This window comes from Podarcis melisellensis, assembly GCF_964234715.1.
Source record: "Podarcis melisellensis genome assembly, chromosome: 17".
NCBI lineage: Eukaryota > Metazoa > Chordata > Lepidosauria > Squamata > Lacertidae > Podarcis > Podarcis melisellensis.
In genome coordinates this window covers 34,674,981-34,696,422 of record NC_138534.1, presented here as the reverse complement: position 1 = coordinate 34,696,422, position 21,442 = coordinate 34,674,981, and the positions used below count along the sequence as shown (strand labels likewise).

General features: G+C 45.1%; 1 protein-coding gene across 1 annotated transcript in view; it reads left to right on the top strand.

Annotated features, from left to right (window-relative positions):
- Positions 1-5,629, top strand: part of SHB (SH2 domain containing adaptor protein B) — a 157,770-nt gene extending 152,141 nt beyond the window's left edge. Inside the window, exon 6 of the mRNA XM_081894405.1 lies at positions 4,698-5,629. Coding sequence (XP_081750531.1) covers positions 4,698-4,881 — 184 coding nt within the window. The 3' untranslated portion in view covers positions 4,882-5,629. The remainder of the gene's footprint in view (positions 1-4,697) is intronic.
- Positions 5,630-21,442: the final 15,813 nt, after the last annotated feature.

Below are 21,442 nucleotides of genomic sequence, written 5' to 3'. Positions count from 1 at the left end.
TTTCACTTCTGCGATAAGGGTGCTGGGTCAGAGTCTGCAGTGCAGGGAGTCAGTCTGCTGATTTTGGAAAGCTTCCAATCTCACGCTTTTCCCTCCTTGCGTAGTGAAAACATGTCAAGCGACAAAATCAAAGGGAATGTATGGGGGATGCATACAGTGCTACCTTGGGTTCTCAAACTTAATTTGTTCTGGAAGTCCGTTCCAATACCAAAGCGTTCTAAAACCAAGGTGCGCTTTCCCATAGAAAGTAATGCAAAATGGATTAATCCGTTCCAGACTTTAAAAACAACCCCTAAAATGTAACATGAATTTTGCTATCTAACGAGACCATTCAGCCATAAAATGAAAGCAATAAATAATGCACTGCAGTCACACAGCAGCTGAACTGGGTTCCACACAGTCACAAAAAAACAAAACAAAAAAGAGCCACAAAAATGCAAAATAAATAGCAAAAACAGACAGAACTCGGCACAACACTCAAATGGGAAGCATAACACTCAAAACTGAGCACGTTCAGCTTCTGAAAAAAGTTTGCAAACCAGAACACACTTCCAGGTTTGCAGTACTTGGGTTCCAAGTTTTTTGAGTACCCAGGCGTTTGAGAACCAGGGTTCCACTGTACAGTGGCGCCTCGCAAGACGAAATTAATTCGTTCCGCGAGTCTTTTCGTCTTGCGATGTTTTTCGTCTTGCGAAGCACGGTCCGTCGCAACTGCGCCTCTTCAAGCAGCTTTAGGAAAAAAGCGAACAAACTCGTCTTGCGAAGCAAGCCCATAGGAAAATTCGTCTTGCGAAGCGACGCAAAAACCAAAAAACCCTTTTGTCTTGCGCGTTTTTCGTTTTGCGAGGCATTCGTCTTGCGGGGCACCACTGTATAGTAGTTTTTGCCTCTTTGTGCAGAGATGAAGATGGACGTGGAGGGCCTGAGAGGGAACTCAAGGGAGTGTCATTTCAATGCCTGTTGCACTCTGTTGGATTCCTGCATGCTGCAGGAGACACTGCTGGGATGGCTGGTGAAAACTGCATCTCTTATGTCGAGTTCTAATACCCTTTAGCATCTAATAACACTTCTTCTGTGATGTGATATCAGGGCATCCACTATAGTTCTTAACCCTCATGCATTTTTACTGGTTGGCTAGCAATTTGCAGCATGTCTTTGATAGTCCCTTGAATCGCAAACCAAACTCACAAATCTTTTTTTAGAGACCCCTATGCAATCAGTAAAACTGCAGACTTGACAAGAAATTCCCACCAGTAAATCCCGTTCTTGCATTAAGCCTGAAAAGGCATCTAAACAGACTGCCCTCCACTCTAGCCTTGAATTAATATGCACCTATTTCTGCAATCCCATTAATTTAGTGGCAGACTCTTAAAGCATTTACTAGCAGAGGGGGGGAAACATAATGAACTGAAAGCACAGAACAATATATCCGCTCATAATAATGTATTTAGAGATGTCACCCTTGGCTTAAAGGAAATCGTTTAGAGAGCAATTATGTTTCAAAAGAGATTCATTCTTGTAAAGAATTGAAATTTAAATCAAGATTTTTTAAGCTTGCCAGAGCTATAATTACAATGCCTGCAGTGATTTCTGCTCTACAGAGAAGGGTCATTTCATCGCAAAATTGCCTGAATATCTGAATAACGTGAGCCTGAAATTTCCTTCAGCTTTTTCACAGGAAACATTCACTTTAAAAAAAATAAAATTCTTTGGCAATTTCAGAGGGGATAAAGGAACTATTCTCAACTTAAAATTGCATCTCTGCATACTCTTCAGGTGCAGAATGACTCACTGCTATATCTTTGCCCCATTGACACAAAATGGGAAGATCCTTTTCAATTACACAGCCAGGGTTCTCATCAGATTTTTTTTTATATTTCGGATTTTTGTGCTTTGAATGGGATGGGGGCTGTCGAAAGCCTTCTTTAGGTATTATACTTAAAGCATGATTTGTTTTCCTACAGAGGGACCGAGCATTCATGTACAATGGCCTTTTCAGACCTTACAAACAATTGCCACTAGCCGAATGCAGAAGTCATGGGGCCAGTGGCTAGTAGGACTGGTTTATAATGCCACTAGCTGAGTTGGATCACTGTCATTTTAAATGTAGGTGTATACATTTGTAGACTTGCATTAGTTTGTGTGATTAGGTATCTTCTTCTTTGGCGATCCCTCGTAGCCGAGTAAGATTGTCTTCCATAAACACGGTTTTAACAATGAGTCCATAAGGGACTGTGGAGGCCAATTCTGGATCCACACATCCTTCCACAGTGGGGACTTACGTTTCCAGGTGGGAGTTGATCACGGTGTGGATTTGCCAAACGTGCCTTCCTCTTAGCATGTTTCTCCCTTGCATCCTGAGTTCGAGTGTCTTCAAAGCCCATGACACCTTTGGTAAAGGCTGTTCTCCAACTGGAGTGCTCACAGGCCAGTGTTTCCCAGATGTCAGTGTTTATACTACATTTTTTTAGATTTGCCTTGAGACAGTCTTTAAACCTCTTTTGTTGACCACCAGCATTACGCTTTCTATTTTTAAGTTCAGAATAGAGTAGTTGCTTTGAAAGACGATAATCAGGCATCCACACAACATCACCAGTCCAACGAAGTTGATGTTGAAGAATCATTGCTTCAACACTGGTGATCTTTGCTTCTCCATTAGTTTGTGTGAATGGGTATAATGCCACTGCCATTATATGTCACTCGCACACACACAATGCTAACGGTTGACCAGTACTGCAACCGTCCTTGCTCCTTTTTCTCTCACATCAATGCCTACAAATGGCACATAGCCTCATCTGCTGTTATCCCCAGCCTTTGTGTGCTGACAGTAGACGTCTTCTCAGTTAAAGGTAAAGGGCCATTAGGTTCAGTCGTGGATGACTCTGGGGTTGCGGCGCTCATCTTGCTTTATTGGCCAAGGGAGCCGGCGTACAGCTTCCGGGTCATGTGGCCAGCATGACTAAGCCACTTATGGCGAACCAGAGCAGCACACAGAAACGCCGTTTACCTTCCTGCCGGAGCGGTACCTATTTATCTACTTGCACTTTGACGTGCTTTTGAACTGCTAGGTTGGCAGGAGCAGGGACTGAGCAACGGGAGCTCACCCCGTCACGGGGAATCGAACTGCCAACCTTCCGATCGGCAAGTCCTAGGCTCTGTGGTTTAACTCACAGCGCCACCCGTGTCCTCGTCTTCTCAGTTAGAATGTCCATAAACATTCCACAGCAGCTACAGCTCATTTCAGTCAGCCTGAAACTCATTCCCATTACTCTCACTGCGGATCCCTGTGGGGGTTTAAAACAGTCCACCCACCTTGCCTTTGCATCCGGATTGGTTGGCTGGTTAATTAATCTGGTGCAAGGCTCATATTGTCAGAGCCACTTTTCTGCGAAACTGTACTTTCTCCACTTAAATTTGACATCCGGCCAGGAAACTTTGCTGTCCCCTTTCCAGCACCTGCTTCAAATATTTCTGTTTAGGCAAGGCTATCCAGACACGTTGGTGTGTTTTAATCTATTTGTGGTTTACAAATCATTTTAACTGTTCTTTAAATTTTGTCATTTACTTGTTTTTAACCGATTGAATTGATAATTTTGCTGTTTCTTGTAAACCACGGAAAGGTTTTGTTACAGTCAAGCAGGCATGTGAATTTGGTTGAAGGTAAAGGTAAAGGGACCCCTGACCACTAGGTCCAGTCGTGAACGACTCTGGGGTTGCGGCGCTCAGCTCGCTTTATTTGCCGAGGGAGCCGGCGTACAGCTTCCGAGTCGTGTGGCCAGCATGACTTCTGGCGAACCAGAGCAGCACACAGAAATGCTGTTTACCTTCCCGCTGGAGTGGTACCTATTTATCTACTTATTTTTTTATAATAATATTTATTAAAATTTTGTTTAAACAGTAAGAAAACATACAGAATAACATATAATTTTTCAATATCCACATTTCATTCACCTCATTGGACTTCCTCACAACTCTCGTTCCTGCATTCCAAAATCTCAAACTTTACCAGCAATTTATTACCTTGTTTCAATTCTTATAATATAATTTTCCAATATTATATCCCTAATTTTAGATAATTTAGATCCCGGTTTTAAAAACTTAATTTTAACATAGTATTTATCCAAAATTTATCTTTTCTTTTAATTACATTTATCTTCATATTCCTTTTAACTAACTTCTTGGTGCCATATTGTTGCTAATCTTACATCTTTCTTAACATTCATACAATTTACAGTGTTTTTGTAAATAATCCTTAAATTTCTTCCAGTCCTCCTCCACAGCTTCTTCTCCCAGGTCACGGATTCTGCCAGTCATTTCTGCCAGTTCCATATAGTCCATCAGTTGCATCTGCCATTCTTCCAGTGTGGGCAAATCTTGGGTTTTCCAGTATTTAGCGATGAGTATCCTTGCTGCTGTTGTTGCATACATAAAAAAAGTTCGGTCTTTCTTTAACACCCTCTTTAACACCCTCTGGTTGGCAGGAGCAGGGACTGAGCAACGGGAGCTCACCCCGTCGCGGGGATTCGAACCGCCAACCTTCTGATCGGCAAGCCCTAGGCTCTGTGGTTTAACCCACAGCGCCACCCGCGTCCCATGAATTTGGTTAAGAGTTCTCTAAAACTGGCTCAGAGAGAGAGAGAGAGAGAGATTGAGATTTCACATGCTGAATCATTTTCTTGTTTTCTTCCTTTCCGCAGGAGCAACCAAGGGTTTATGCACATGAAGCTGGCGAAAACCAAAGAGAAATACATTTTGGGCCAGAACAGCCCCCCGTTTGACAGTGTTCCGGAAGTGATCCACTATTACACGGCAAAAAAACTCCCAATAAAAGGAGCCGAACATTTGTCGCTCCTTTACCCTGTTGCTGTCCGGACCTTATAATTTTGCGCTCTGGCCCGTTCTCCTCCTTCCTGTGGATTGGAGATGAAGGGCGCAGCAGCAAAAGTGCTCCTGCGCCGTCTACAGCGATGCTTCTTGGGACAGATGTCCAGTCCTGCCTTCCTGGTAGCGGGCTGTTGTATAGTAATCATTGCACTACTTTGCATGTCCTGTGTGGAAATATTGGCTTCTATTTATATGAGAAAGAAATGGCGTTCAGCCGCTTGAAAGAAATGCAGGAATACCCTCTCCCACGTCAATGGAAAAGTTGCCAAATCCAAAGAATGGCCTTCAAACTTTCCTGAGATCAGCAAGCTTGACATCTTCTCGCCCGTGTGCACAGAATATTCCACGTATCTGAGCAGAACCTGAAAAATGGACGCAAACTCTTGTGGCGGGAAGGCTGGGCGAGAAACGGCCCGTTGGCCTTCCTCAAACCCTCAAGGCCTGAGAACTGTTTATTACTCACCCAACCCCAAATTTGTGTCGTCGTTTTTTCTGCACAGTTTAATTCAACATGCGAGAGCCTCGCTTTCGTTTCGTTTTGTTACAATGATGATGTGATCTGAAAATCTCGAGGAGTAATTTTGCGACAGCGAAGCGGAAACAAAACAAAAAAAAGTTCAGTTATTTATGAATAGGGTATGTACTAAAATAGTGGTTTAATATATATATATTTTTATCCCCCTTCCCCTTTTTTTGGTACAATAATAAAGCTCTAAGGGTTTTCTGTGCTGATTTCTAGATTAAAGGCAGTGAGTTCTGTTTTCTGTTGTGCACGTACAATGTGAGCTGTGGTGGTTCAGTGGTTTCCGGGGAGGGTGGGGTCATTACGGAGGGAGTTGATGTTTACACGACCAGATTTCGGACCCAAAAGGGCTTCTGCAGAGCAAGCTTCATTGAGGTGATGATGGCACCTAAGCCAATAGTAGCCTTCCATCTAGATATCCAACAAGCTGGATTCTCTTCCATCTCAGGGGTGGTGTGGGAGAAAGCTCATGAAGAACATGATTCTGCAGTGGCGTAGCGTGGGGGGTGCAGGGGGGGCCGGCCGCACCAGGCGCAACATCTGGGGGTTAGGGTTAGGGAGCGCAAATCCACGGGTTAGGGGGCACAAATTACTTGCCTTGCCCCGGGTGCTGACAACCCACGCTACGCCACTGTGATTCTGCTTCTCCAGCTGAGATGTGCAACTACATCATGTAGCGTAATATAAATTGGGGCTGTTTTCTGACTCGCAGTCGTACAACTGGGGCTATCCTGTTATGCACACGCGCAAAATGTGTCTTGCTGTTACTGCTTCCTCTTCTGCCTTCGTAACCAATTGGAAAAGCTCTTCACGGTGCAAGTGCAGTTGGCTTTCTACCTCATCTTTAAAGCCTAGGTCCCTTTCCCATCCCCATCCAGTATATTCTCTGTGCCTGTTGAACAGGAAGACTGCTTAGCTGTAACTTAAGAGCAGAACTTAACAAGAAAAGGCCAGCACAAAGCAGCAGCCCCTGGTCAGATCCTTCCCTCTACCTTTCTGACACCATTGTTGCTTACCCTGAGATCCCAAGGGTGTCTGTTTTCATGGCAACAGCAGCCAGTGAAGCAGATCAGAGGGGGTGAATGTGCACCACACATTGGGGTTGGGTCATGGGGTAATGGAACTGAAACTCAACGCTGGGCTGGGCTGCCATCTTCAGCCTCTAGCCCCATGTTTCCCTGTGTCCACATTGCTCCAATAATATGGGCTTTGCAACTAACCTTGAGGCTGGTCCACTGCATTAACCCTTCCCATAGCACTGTGCATTTCTCCATTGGAGATCCAAGTTGAGAGACTTGCCGTTTTCTCTCTTTTCAGACTTTCAACATGGATGCGAAATTGGCCCGTTTTTTTAAAAAAAAACCACACACACACACAACTGGACTGTCTTTCAAGCATACAACTTCCCTTCATTTTTGTGCTGGTTTGAAAGTGTTAATGGAATACTCATTAATTCTACACTTATGTAAAATACTCCTTTGTTGTACTGTACAAATGTGAAAAGAGAAGTCATATAAATGGTGTCTCTTGTTGGCTAGTTCATTTTAGCCCCGTATGGACCAGTTTCCGAGCTGGTATTAATTCCAAGGTTCTGTTTTTACCTGTTTTGAGGACAAAAAAATAAACCTCTGTAAAAGTGTCTGTGGAATCAGCTGCCAATAATCTAAATGGAAATGTTCAAACTAACTGTGCATGCCAAGTGTCTGTCTGTTGTCGTTTGGGTTTTTTTTACAAATATTGTGGGGTTTCCTCCCTAAATGGAGTAAAATAATCCATTTTTTTTTAAAAAAGCATAAAAACAACCAGTTTTCCTTTTTTTATCTTCTTTACAGTCCCTCCTCCCTTCATAGCATGTGCCCTAGTCCTTTACAGTTGACTTAGAGATCATTAATCATCTGCATTAATCATCTGTAGCCAACTTGTGACCCGGGTGCTAGACAAGGATGTTGCAGTATACCTTGCCAGGAGCAAAAGTGCCGGTGGGCCTGGCTATGGCATAGAGTCCAGCCTATATTCCTCTCTGTGCCTCTAGCGTTGCCCCTGCTGCATGTTCCCCAGCCCAATTGGCCAGAAGGCACCACCAAGACTTCAGAGGTGGGCTATGTTCTGTGGTACATGGCTAGACTACCGCTATCTGAGAAAATCAGGAAGTTGCCTTATACAGAGTCCAATCAGTTGTTCCATCTAGCTCAGTGTGCACCAGTGTTCTGCAACCCTTGTGTCCCCAAATCTCACATCATCCATGACCATTAGCTAAGCAGGCTGAGGATGATGGGAGTTGTATTCTAGCATCTCCGGATCCAAGAACACTGGTCTATGCTAACTTGCAGCAGTGGCCTATGATTTCAGAAACTGGTCTCTCCCAACCCTGCTTGAGGATTCTGGGGTCCGAACCCCAAAGAAAATGCCCTACCACTGAGCTACAAGGGTGCTCACCACTGAGCTTAGAAATACTTGCTCCATAGTCCTCTGTTGACATTTTTGACCTGTGTAGGGCCTGTTGATTCACCAGTGATTGTATTCAACTACCAACAGGATTATTTACACAGCCAAGCCCCAGCTCAGTTCTTTAGCTGTGAAGATTGGTTGTGGAGCATTTTCACAGTGACAATTGCTTGCAGCCACTGGGTACAGCAGAACAATTACCACTTGTGTGCCTCTGATAGTCAGGAGAACGTCATTGCAACTATAGCTCTTGGACCTTCAAAGCCGCAACAGAAAACAACAGGATTTACCCAAGCAACAAAAGGAGAACTTACTTGGGGGTCACTTGGCCACGGATGGCATTGAGTGGAAATATCCTGTGGCTTTTCATGAGTGATGTATGTGCTTAATACCTTGGAGTAGCAATTCACATGGAGATGTTTCCATTGCAGAACAGAGCTTAGGGTCCCATCTTCAGAGCTCTGACACATGGTTCTTGGTTCTTGATGGTTCATAATCTGCTCCTTCCACACCTTTTCTGATCTCAAGAAGACTTATTCCTGAGCACCAACCACTAGCAGTTGAGCATCTCTTCGCAGCAATAACATGCATTCAGTTGTATGATATGAGAGATTCTCAAGTCCTGTTTGTAACATCCCATAGGCCTCTGGATGGCCATTCTGAGAACAAGATGTCGGACTAATCTTCTATAACATTCCTTTCTGGTTGAAACCAAGTAGATGTATTTTCCCGCAGCATTGATTTGATGCCCTTCATGCCATCTATCCCAGAAGCAGCTCGAGGTAAGCTCTCAACCAGCTCATCATCAGTGAGTCCCTCAAGAGGTTTCAGCTGCTACTCAAATATGCTATCATTTTTTCTTGCAAAGAAGAGCGAGTTTGAACCCATGTACAGAAACCAGAACAAACCAGCTAAGCTCTCTGCACCATCAGCAAAAGAGCTTCCCACAGCTGCCTCAGGGACCCTTGAGATGGATGTAATTATGTCACCTCATGCATTGGTATGAAAATTATGCCGCACATCAAAGCTTACCATCTCTCTGAGAAGAGTTCTGACCTAGTTGTTTTTCTAAGATGGCTATTTTTTTTTAATACCAGGTGCTTCCAGATTCCTCATGTTTCAAATCTGGTAGGACTGTACCACTTCAAATGACTTAATGTTTAAACTGACCCAAGGAGAATAGACTCCATGAGACAGACACTCGATCCAGAGTGGTGGTTTCCACAACCGTGACTGGATTACATGCTGGTGTATGTTGCTTAGCCCTCCTCAACAGTTCATGTAAAAATACTTGGGTTCTAAAGCTGGATATTATTTTTATCATTTGGAGCCAAGAACTGCGCTGGAAAATCCAGGGAAATGCAAAGCGAGGAACAACGTTCTGATTTGGAAGTATAATATTAAGTCTGGGAGGTCAGAATCAGGTCCCTTCAGATCAGAATTCACAAAAGATCAAAGTCCTCAAACTTCCCTAGGTGCCACAACCATTCTGCTAGTCCAGAGTATTTAGTGCTTGTTGCAAGCTGCACAGAATATCACTCTTTTTTTACATTTGCTGTGGAGGAATCGGGAAGAACTCTGCATGTGGAAATTTGAGCAACTTCCACCTTCTTGCAGGAGGAGGTTGATGTGGGTGGTGCTTCTGTCACAGGACACGACCCTAAGTCCCAGTACACCATCTTTCCAAGTCAGCCAAAGCAAACCACACTTCTCAACATGGGAGCCTTTCAAGGGGTTTATGAATCGTTTCTTCCTGCCGTTTTTCCCTTAAGCAGTTCCACTTTCGAACAGTTGCCGAAATTCGCTATCATGTCCTTTGCTGTCATCCTGGCAGACAATTATTTTAGGACTCGTGAGCTGTCAGCTGGTTTACTCTGCATCCCCCCTCACCCCACCCCATGCTAGCTTTGAATGTGGGGCTATTTTAGCCATAGATCTGATTTCTCTTTTCCATCTATTGCAGTGAAACTTCACAGGGTATTAACCGGGAGACTGTCCTTAATATTGTGTGGCTTATGTCTGCCCCTGCAGTCTCTCAATGTGTTTCGCACAGGTGAAAAGTGTTACGTGTTAACTTGCAGCCTCCTGTCCGAGGGCCTTACAAGAGTCTTCCCATGGACTTTAGCATGTGTCGGCCTTTTCCAAATTAATGGCACACGCATGTGTATAAACTAAGGTGTGTGATGGTGTGTTTGTGAGTGTGCACAGCTGTATAAATCCCAATTAAAGGGAACGCAATGGGCTTTAGAAAGTGTTTTTAATTTATTTTTTAACAGGATTTCTCAGAGGTGCAGCATGGCTGCAGCATAAACAGAGCCTGTCTGTTCTTTTGCACTGTAATATTGTCTCTTGTTTTATTTAAGTGATTGTGTGATGCTCCTCTGGTTTTCAAAGTTTTCCTCTTTAGAAAAAAAGAAACCCACACAAAACAATGTCACAGTTATTTGCGCCATTGCTTCTGGTCGAGAGATTGAGCAGCAACCGTGCCTGTGTAGTCCATTTAAAAGTTTATTTTAAATAAAAATTATAAACCTCTCCCTTTTCTTCCTCTCATTGTAGCAGTTTCCTCTCTGTCAGAGTGTATTCATATTTTCTGGAGCAGCAAACAATTGAGAGTATTATTCCGCCACAGAACAATCCATTGCGAGGTGCCCTGGCTTTTGTAAGGCTGGTGTGTCAGCCAATGGCAGTGGAAATGAGAATTAGGCTGTGGGTTTTGTTTAATGGAATCTGTGCCAGGCAGCTCAGCCCTATTCAATAGCTTGCCGGAGAGAGTTGCTTGTTTTCTCTCTGCCGCTCATCCCAATACAATAGCTTTCGACAAGCAAACTGCATCGACTAATTATATCCAAATGCTTGGCAAGTCAATTAGCAGCTTCTGGGGAGAAAATGGGATGGCATTAAGCTAGGAAAGTTCCCAGTATTAAAAGCTGGGGATAATACATCAGCCAGAAAAGCCCAGAAGACCATCTCCTGCAACACTGTGTTGTTTGGATTGAAGAAACTTCGGCTGTGGTTGAAATTCCTAAACATGCAGGTCATTTCTCCCATCCTGCCTTGGGGATGAACGGATACATTCAGTTCTTGACAATTATGCGCAACCAGGACTCTGCCGAAACTGCCACTTACTCTTTTTTTTGCAATAATTTTTGGCACTGCCAAAAGCTGCCTCTCCTTTTCAATGGTTTTTGGCACGCTCCTGAGAAAACGATTGCTTACTCACTGAAATTGCCCTCGCTTTCTCCTTCCTTCCCTCTCTGAAACTACGCAATGACCTTGTTACATCCCAACCTGATTGGTCACGCCACATCGTGATGTCGTCCTGTTCCCTAGGTGAACCTTCATTGGGTGGTATCAAACATGTGAGTAATTTGGGAAGCAAGGAAGATAGTAGCTTCCAGGGAAACAATGGTACTAAGCAGGATAGAAAGAGAATGAACTCTCTCAACGTGTGTAGGATTCTGCTCTTATGTGTACATATTTCAAGTCACTAAAATTGCTAGTTTTTAACCTGAAAAGTAAAAGATACTGGGTTCAGATAATGAAATAGGTAAATTTGGGTCTTTATTTGCCCAATATTGCAATTGCTACAAGTCTTGGAACTTTGCCGGTTCTGCAGTGAACATTTTCAGATAGAGGTCCAGTTCCAGAGCCCTCTATTTAAGGATAATTTCACGGAGTGACTGGGTTGGACCAAATTCCAGAGAATAATAAAGAAAAAAAGCTGTAAATATACTTAAGATGAAGAAAACATCAAAACGCAAACACAGTGGGATGTGATTTGTTTCTTTGGCCCAACCGTTGTGATATTTAGATACTTTGGACCTGTGAGTTTAAAAGGGGGAGAAAACAAGTAAGAGAATCTATTTGAAGTTGCAACAGAAATGGTCCCCAAAATGAACACAATTCACATTCAGTTAACTCAGCAATAATGGAAACTACTTTCAGATGCAGTTCAGAGATTTTTGAACTAATTCAGCGAATTTTGTTATACCAAACCGCAGTGGTACCTTGGTTCTTGAACAGCTTGGCTCCCAAACAAATTGGATCCCAAATGCCACAAACTCAGAAGTAAGTGCTTCGGTTTGCAAACATTTTTCGGAAGCCGAACATCGGACCGGGATTCCGCTTGAGTGCAGGAAGCTCCTGCAGCCAATCGGAAGCCGTGCCTTGGTTTTCAAATGGTTTGGGGAGTCTAACAGACTCCTGGAACGGATTAAGTTCAACAACCAATATAACACTGTAGTCCATTCCAAGCACTGGTTTATATGCTGCCCTTTATAACCTAAAACTGAATTCTACACTGAGCTGAAAACTAAGCCTATTAAGACTATTGTAGGCTAACATTTCAACAAGCAAGGTGGAAAATCCAGATGGGTAGGGTAATTGCAGGCTGTATTTCTTGCTTGCTGAATCACCCTGACCTCTGACAGGACTCGGTGTTCTCACTGCCCAGGATGGCTGTCCTTCCACTCAAAGCACTCAGCCTTCCTCCAGAATATACCACCTGTTCTGATGCAAGACAAACCTACCGTATTTTTCGCCCTATAGGACGCACCGTCCCATAAGGCGCACCTAGTTTTTTGGGGGGGAATGGGCCCGAGGTTCCCCCGACCCCAGCCCCCAGAACAGGCAACTCTCCGCAAGCCGTGGGAGCCCGGTGCCGAGCTCCCGCACCTTGCGGAGAGCTGCGCGAAGCCTGGGCACACTGAGCTCAGCGCGCCCAGGCTTCAGCATGCAGGCAAATCTCCACAAGCCGCGGGAGCCCAGCGCCGGACTCCCACGGCTTGCGGAGAGCTGTGTGAAGCCTGGAGAGCGAGAGGGGTCGGTGCGCACTGACCCCTCTCGCTCTCCAGGCTTCAGCGAAAGCCTGCATTCACCCCATAGGACGCACACACATTTCCCCTTCATTTTTGGAGGGGGAAAAGTGTGTCCTATAGGGCGAAAAATACAGTACTTCATGAGACTGTAGCCTTAGGCAAGGCTGTGTTTACGCCTGCCACACTGCTGGGGGCCACAAAAGTTACAAAGTGTTCCATGGACTGCAGAAAAACAAGTTTCTAGTCCTTTAAGAGATTCTTAAAACTGTGTGGGCAATGGCTGGAGAAACATCAGAAGCCGGTGAAGTTGTTAAAGCAAATTTCCAATCATTAGAGGCTGGCTGCTTCATTGCACCGTATAGATCTTTGCCTGTTCCCACAACTAATTGAATCCAAATAAATAATGCAAATGAAGATATCATGCAAATTTGTGTTGTTTATGTGGGCTGCATAATTCTATTTTTATTGTCACGTTTTTTAGAAGAAAGTTTGCTACTGTTTATTTTCTTTTTTTTAAGCACATAGTGTCACGGACCGCTCTGAGGAGGGCTGCATTGATGAGGAATGGTGGGAGCCTCCCCCTTCCCCCTGCTCTGGATCCGGATCCTAAATCTTCCCAGGAGCAGTGGGACAGTATAGATTTAGAACAGTGGTTTGCAGAGGGGCATAGTTCAGAAGGCAGAAGCTGGGTAATATTGGATGGGAACAGCTAGGAGAAGAAACACTGGAAGAGAGAGGGTTAACAGACTCACAGTCTCTGGACAACATTCCTTCGCTCTCCCCAAGGTCAGGAAGAGCTGAGAAAGTGGCAGAATAGAAAGCACACAAAGCACAGAGGGGACGAGCTCAGATTGCAAGACGTAGGAGTGATGTAGTTTAATAGGGCCGGAGTGGGGTGGAACCCTTAATTGGGAGCACCGCCATTTCTAGGAGATGTGTTTGTTCTCTCGCTGTTATTATTAAAGTTTCTAACTGGTAAGCCGTTCCTTTCTTTGATCTTCTTATCTCCTGCCATGGGGGGGGGGGGAACCAATTCCCCAAAGGCTGACACATCATAGAAATGCCCCTACCTTTAGGCATTGCAGAACACAGATTAGTTTGCCTTGTACCCTTTTCAAAACATCATAGTGTATGAAAATAGACCATTGGTTTTTGTAAAAGTAGAGCACAATCTACCATGTAGGTGAGTTGTTAGGATAGTGTCTTGGAGTTCATATTATGAGGGCTAGTAAACGGGCTAAAGTTGGTGCCAGGATAAATAATATAGGGGATGCATATGTTGGGCGAATGGATTCTTTAATACCGTATTTTTCGCCCCATAGGACACACCGCCCCATAGGATGCACCAAGTTTTTTGGGGGGGCACTTGTGGGGCCGGCAGCGGGTAGAAGCGCTCTTCTCCCCACCGCCCGCCTGCAGACCAGGTCCGGGGACAGCGGGAAGATGCGCTGTGCCTCCCCACTGTCCCCGGAGCTTGCAGGGCTGGCGACGGGGAGAAGCATGCGTCTCCCCGCCGTCAGCCTCCAAACCACATTGGGAGACAGCGGGATGGCGGCGTTCCGCCTCCCCGCTGTCCCCTGACCTTGTGGGGCTGGCGCAGCGGCTCTCCTGAAGCCTGGGGAGCGAGAGGGGTTGGTGCGCACTGACCCCTCTCGCTCTCCAGGCTTCAGCGAAAGCCTGCATTCGCCCCATAGGACAAACTTCATTTTTGGAGGGGAAAAAGTGCGTCCTATAGGGCGAAAAATACGGTAAATAGTTTTACTCCATCAGCAATTGGTTGTAAAATGCCGAAAGGCCCTACTGTGTTTGGACCTTTTCAGAGTTGTATATAGCCTAAAATTTTGCATTCAAATAGCATTAGAAACGCTACAGCAATGAGAATGGGAATGACGTATGGAATGGGATTAAAAATATAGGATATAAATTTATGCATTATTAAGAAGGGAATTTGCTTCCCTGTCGAAAGATTTTAGGTCTTTTGCATTACTTGACTCTGCTACCTTATTAAACCCTAATAGTTATAGTCATGGGTAAATGAGTCACATCATAACTATAGCAATATAACTGCTAGCACATTTGCAAAGCTAAGCAGGGTCCGGTCTGGTTTCAAATTGGATGGGGGACCACATGTTCAGATTCCTGCATTGCAGGGGGGTCAGACTAGATGACCCTCAGTGTCCCATCCAACTCTACAATTCTATGATTCATGTATAGAATGGTTAACCCAGTTGGAGCTGAGCAGCTTCATCCAAAGATGAAGCCAACCATTTCAGTTGGGTCTGGGTGAGGTAGCGATCAACAGCTGCACTGACTGCATGCACAAATAACGCCTTAGGGACAATGATATACCTTGCAGGATCGGAGCTCTTGGTTGTACAGTGGTACCTCGGGTTAATAACTTACCGGTAATTCATTCCGGAGGTCCATTCTTAACCTGAATCTGTTCTTAACCTGAAGCACCACTTTAGCTAATGGGGCCTCCCGTTGCTGCCGTGCTGCTGCTGCGCAATTTCTGTTCTCATCCTGAAGCAAAGTTCTTAACCCGAGGTACTATTCCTGGGTTAGCAGAGTCTGTAACCTGAAGCGTCTGTAAACTGAAGCATCTGTAACCTGATGTACCACTGTACTTCCAGTGAGATGGCAAACACTAGAGACCTACAGGAGAAATAACCACTTGGCCACTTGGCCCAAGAATAGCACAGAAGCTCAGAAAGAAAATAATGAAAATCTGAAATAAATGAGGTCTGCCCAGCCATTGGGTGAGCTGCTGTGATGTCATGGCAGAAGGAGAAGGCTGTTGCCCTCAAATCCTGCTTCCGATGGGGTGGCTGCCTTTATACTTGCTCATGCTGTTGTGCCAAAAGGACACCACCACCCTATAGCAGAGTTTATTTTGCCATTTTTCCCCATTAGGTTTATGGAGCTCAAGTCAGTAATTCCAGTATTGGCCCCCTCTAGGTGTGGAGGCAGTGAGAGATTTTACTTTCTTGGGCTCCATGATCACTGCAGATGGTGACAGCAGCCACAAAATTAAAAGACGCCTGCTTCTTAGGAGAAAAGCAATGGCCAACCTAGACAGCATCTTAAAAAGCAGAGACATCTCCTTGCCAACAATGTCCCTTATAGTTAAAGCTATGGTTTTCCCAGTAGTGATGTATGGAAGTGAGAACTGGACCATAAAGAAAGCTGATTGCCAAAGAATGGATGCTTTTGAATTATGGTGCTGGAGGAGACTCTTGAGAGTCCCATGGACTGCAAGAAGGTCAAACCTATCTATTCTGAAGGAAATCAGTGCTGAGTGTTCACTGGAAGGACATATCGTGAAGCTGAGACTCCAATACTTTGGCCACCTCATGAGAAGACCCCCTGGAAAAGACCCTGGTGTTGGGAAAGATGGAGGGCACAAGCAGAAGGGGACAACAGAGGATGAGATGGTGGGACAGTGTTCTTGAAGCTACCAGCATGAGTTTGACCAAACTGCAGGAGGAAGACAGGAGTGCCTGGTGTGCTCTGGTCCATGGGGTCACGAAGAGTCGGACACGGCTAAACGACTAAACATCAAAGGTGTGGGCCTGGGCCAGGGTGTCCCCCCCCCATAGCCTCCATAGAAAGGGCCCATCCTTTGGCCCCCTTCATTTGTTTTGCCGCAGGTCTTCCCCACTTCATCGTCTGTTCCATTTTCATGAGATTTTCTTGACATGCATGGAGCGATTTCCCAAATTAACAGCTGGGAGTCCCAGACTAGGAATGCTACAGATATCACCGTGAGCTATGAATTAATATTCATGATGGCAGTTGGTATTTTTCATATTTAATTGGCACTTGTTTTCACTGCCATTGAAGGAAGAGAGAGGCTAGGAAATTAGTCCTATTCCAATTATAATTTCATTTTGTTATGGGAACAGGGGAGCGAGGCAGAGATGAATCCCTCCAACATCATGTCCCTTTGGAGAAACACTTTGGGAAACAGGAGAAGGAAGAACAACGGGGATAAGAGCTTAAATATGGTTGTTTCCCAGCCATTCTCTCCTGTGTGGTTGCGAGGACGCATTGATCGTAGGGCCTTCTACAGGAGTTGTTACAGCATTTAGGACCAACGTATTTTATAGCGCTATTGCCCTGGATTGAGAGTGACAGGGTGACTAGCAGCAACTATTTCCTAATCTTTCAAGTATACAGATGAGAGAAGCAAGAACAGAGCAGGGGAACACCCAATGAGATTTTAGTTAGGCTAGCAGAAGCCACTGAATATTTATTTACATACTTGCTGCGGTACCTCGGTTTTCGAACATCTCGGACGTTGAACGTTTCAGTTTTCGAACACCAAAAACCCGGAAGTAAATGCTTCAGTTTTTCAACGCTTTTTGGAAGTCAAACATGCTACGCGGCTTCTGTATTGAGTTTTCCGTAAGTCAATGCTTTGGTTTTCAAATGTTTCGAAACCTGAACGGTCTTCCGGAACAGATTACGTTTGAAAACTGAGGTACCACTGTACTTACTTACTTATTTACACATTGATCACACACCTTTCCTCCCTAACAAAGAGAAGAATAACTTGCAATAACACAATTACATGGAAACTAAAAAGCCCTATAAAACATTGCAGACAGCAATGAAAGCAGCAAAAGAGTCACAAAACTACCATCCCAAAGGCTACATCCATGTTTCCCAAACTTGGGTCTCCCGCTGTTTTTGGACTACAATTCCCATCACCCCTGACCACTGCTCCTGCTAGCTAGGAATGATGGGAGTTGTGGTCCAAAAACAGAGGGAGACTCAAGTTTGAGAAACACAGGCCTACAAGGAGAAGAAAGTCATTGCATGTACGCAAGTGAAGAAGGGGACTGCCTGATTTCTCTCTCCAGGGAGATCCAGAGCCGGGGTGCCACCACCAAGGAAGCCCTGCTTTAGACCCACACTCTTCATGCTGCTCCTATCTATGGGACCCCAAGAAGGACAGCTTCCCCCAGATTTAAGATTTTAGATCAGATGGTAGTTGTAAAGATGCTCTTTCAAATATTTAGGTCCCAAGTCATGGGTTTAGCACCTTGAAATAGTAGGTCATTGTGCTGGGTTTCCACCAGCATTGAGAGAGAGCTGAAGCGAAGCACAAATTGAACTGAAGCTGGGGAGACAAAAAAAGAGTTTGGTTTTGCCTGTTTTTAAAAGACTTTTGAGTGTCACAGATCCATGGAACCTGAGTAATAATCAACAAAACTGAGAGTGTATCCGTCTGATCTAGAGACTATACAAGAGGACTTTTTTTGGAAGATGGAGACAGGGAATACAAAGTCTAGACAAAACTTATAAAATACAGAGAGCAAGCTTACAATAAGGCAACGCAAGAAAGAACCTGAAGGTCAAATTGCTGGAGATGCATTTTGCTTAATTTAATTTTTACCATGAAATTAACGTGCCCTTAAATATGTATACCCTGATCAAGCTAAGGAGAGCTGCAGGCCTAGGCAGGCTTTCAGGTGTGGATAACTTACTGGGAACGACAGGCAGAAATCGGCTTTGGATTCAGATACACATCCAAATGTACATTCCTTCTTCCGCCCCCGTGTCCGTGAATGGGATGCATGTTCCAATGTGCTTTCAAAATGTGCTTCCCCTCCTATGGTCTTGCACAACTAATTGCATACTAATGCCTTGTTTACATGGAGCAGGGCCACTAAGAGCAGGAAACGATGCAGAGAAGCAGCGCGATCATATTGTAAAGACAAAGTTGGAGAAATTGCGCAGAAGCTCGGCAGGTTCCTCGCATCGGCCTCCTGTGCTTCCCAGCTCTCTTTGCTAGATGGCACCGCAGTTGAAGAATCGCCTACAATGCAAGTTAAAAATGTAGTGTATTATAGAGCCAGTGGAGAAGCTGAAAACAGCACCATTGAAATCAATCTCCTTCCTAGTCAACTGTCTGGAAGGTGATCCTCTTACTATAATTCTTTTTAAAAAATAGTCAAGGTCCAGAACATGACAGATCTTTCACCCTCACCTCTGCCTGCAACATGAGCACATAGCTGTCAACCGTCCCTTATTTGGTGGGAAAGCCCCTTATCCCAGCTCCGTGTCCCACTGCTGTCCCTTATTGATGATGTCCCTTAAATTTCCTGGGTTTCAAAGGAAGCAGCTACTCTCCCTCCTTCCCTGCCGGCCAGGGAGGAGGGAGGCTCCAACTGTGTTGCTTGGCTGCGTTGCTCACCCATTAAGGAGTCTAAGAACAACTGGGGGGTGGAGCTTGCATGCCTTGTGCCAATCAAATCGGCCGCGTTGCTGGGGACTCGCCTTTGCTCAGCGCTTCCCAGCAGAGAGGTGACGGTGGTTTCCCTTGCTGCATCCCCTTTGCCGGGTTGCTGCGCTGTGGGAACCACCGCTTGAGGCTTCGTTTGGCTGCTGGCTGGGCTTTCTGCCTTTGGCTCGGAGGGGCTCAGAAGTTGAACATACCTGTGCTCGGAAAATCCCTTATTTTGGTTGCTGATCCCTTATTTCCAAGGCTGCTGGTCCCTTATTTTCAAATCTGTAAGTTGACAGCTATGCATGAGCACTAGGGTTATAACTTTTTAACTTAAAAAAAAAAGATTTCCTGTATCATAAAGGGATGAATTTTTGCTTAGAAACACTGAAAAAGGGAATAATTCTTCTCAGTTGTGAAAAATGCTCACCTCGAAATGAAAGCTTGGAATCACCATATATGTACTGTTATTACTCATAAGTATTAGCATTTTTTAAAAAAAGCTTCATGGAGCTGTTTAGAACTTTTACACCTTACCCTTAAACCTGACCCTGTACTCCACCGGGAGCAAGTGCAGTTGGTATAGCACTCCTCCAAACAGAAATCTAACCGGTCACAGGGCAAGTATAATAACGCTCCCAATAATGCAGGCAATTCTTTGCTAACAAAGAAGGTGTACAGGCAGCCAGGCATCTTCCGAATGAGAGAGCTGCATTAAGATGCACAGATTTCCCTACAGTCAACAACGAAGCAGCGATCAGGAAAGAGATTGCGCTCCTCTGCTTCTGGGTCAAGGGCTGAGAAACCCAAGCAGCTAAAATACGAGCAGGTGATTCGGCTGCACATCCATCCTGCCGTCAGTTCAAATGACGCTTTGTACCCAGATTCAAGGAGCGTGAAATGTAGGGTAAAGGTAAGGGGACCCCTGACCATTAGGTCCAGTCGGGACCGACTCTGGGGTTGGGGCGCTCATCTCGCTCTTCTGGCCGAGGGAGCCAGCGTACAGCTTCCGGGTCATGTGGCCAGCATGACTAAGCCGCTTCTGGCGAACCAGAGCAGCGCACGGAAACACCGTTTACCTTCCCACCAGAGTGGTACCTATTTATCTACTTGCACTGTTCTTTCAAATTGCTAGGTTGGCAGGAGCAGGGACCGAGCAACGGGAGCTCACCCCGTCGCGGGGATTCGAACCGCCGACCTTCTGATCGGCTAGTCCTAGGCTCTGTGGTTTAACCCACAGCGTCACCCGCGTCCCAGTGTGAAATGACCCTCAGGCAAACAAGCAATCTTGAGCCTGGTGTTTTCTCCTTTCTGGCATTTATTCGTAGGAAATCCTCTTTGGGGCTTCATTTCATAACTCTGAATTGGCCACATATCCATCTTTGGCACAGCTGCTGCTGCTGCTTTCCTTTATGTTAAAAAACCTTCCAGCCGGCAAACAGCCATTGCCTCGCAAATGCATGAGGGAGATTTATTAACACGCAGTGCCACACCACGCCGTTTGACCCCAGCGACCCCTCTCCATTACTCTGACACCTCCTATCCACATAGTTTCTTAACCCTGCCATGCTCCTGAGTGTATTTCTCCCCAAAAAGCAGTTACATTGTGGTGTCCTCTTGCGGCCATTCAGCATTATTACAACCAGAGGAAACTTCATATAAGAACAATTTCTATTAAAGATTGCCTTGGTTTACCAAATTACGTGCATTATCTTTTTTTTCAGGTTGCAATGTCTTTTCTACTGATCAGTTACATTAGATATGAGACATTAGTGTAGTGTTCAGTGAAAGGTCGGGAAAGAAGAAAGCAGGGAGGGGTGGCGAAACTTATACAGTGGTACCTCGGGTTACATACGCTTCAGGTTACAGACGCTTCAGCTTACACACTCCGCTAACCCAGAAATAGTACCTCAGGTTAAGAACTTTGCTTCAAGATGAGAACACGGCGTGGCGGCAGCAGGAGGCCCCATTAGCTAAAGTGATGCTTCAGGTTAAGAACAGTTTCAGGTTAAGAATGGACCTCCGGAACGAATTAAGTTCTTAACTCGAGGTACTACTGTAGTGTACATTTGGAGTTTTGTAGTGGTGTCAACTGGATAGGTTCCCTTTCTATTCTACATTTCCTTGGTAGAGAGAGGGATTGGGGCTGCCAGGGTGTGGTTGGTTGTCTGTGGTTAGTTGCAGTGAGGTTTGTTTGCATTGTGGGGCGAGATTGTTGGGTCAAGTAAGCCATATTGATTCATATGGGACACGGGTGGCGCTGTGGTTTAATCCACTGAGCCTATTGGTCTTGCCTATCAGAAGCTCGGTGGTTCAAATCCACACAACGGGGTGAGCTCCCATTGCTTTGTCCCAACTCCTGCCAACCTAGCAGTTTGACAGTTTAACCACAGTCAAAAATAGAACTGATAATTGTCTGAACCATTCCTTAGCTTGCAATTCCTTGCTTTCGTCCAATGGAATTTTGGGGTGAAATATTGATGGAGGCTTTACTTAACAAGGGACACGGGTGGCGCTGTGGGTAAATCCTCAGCGCCT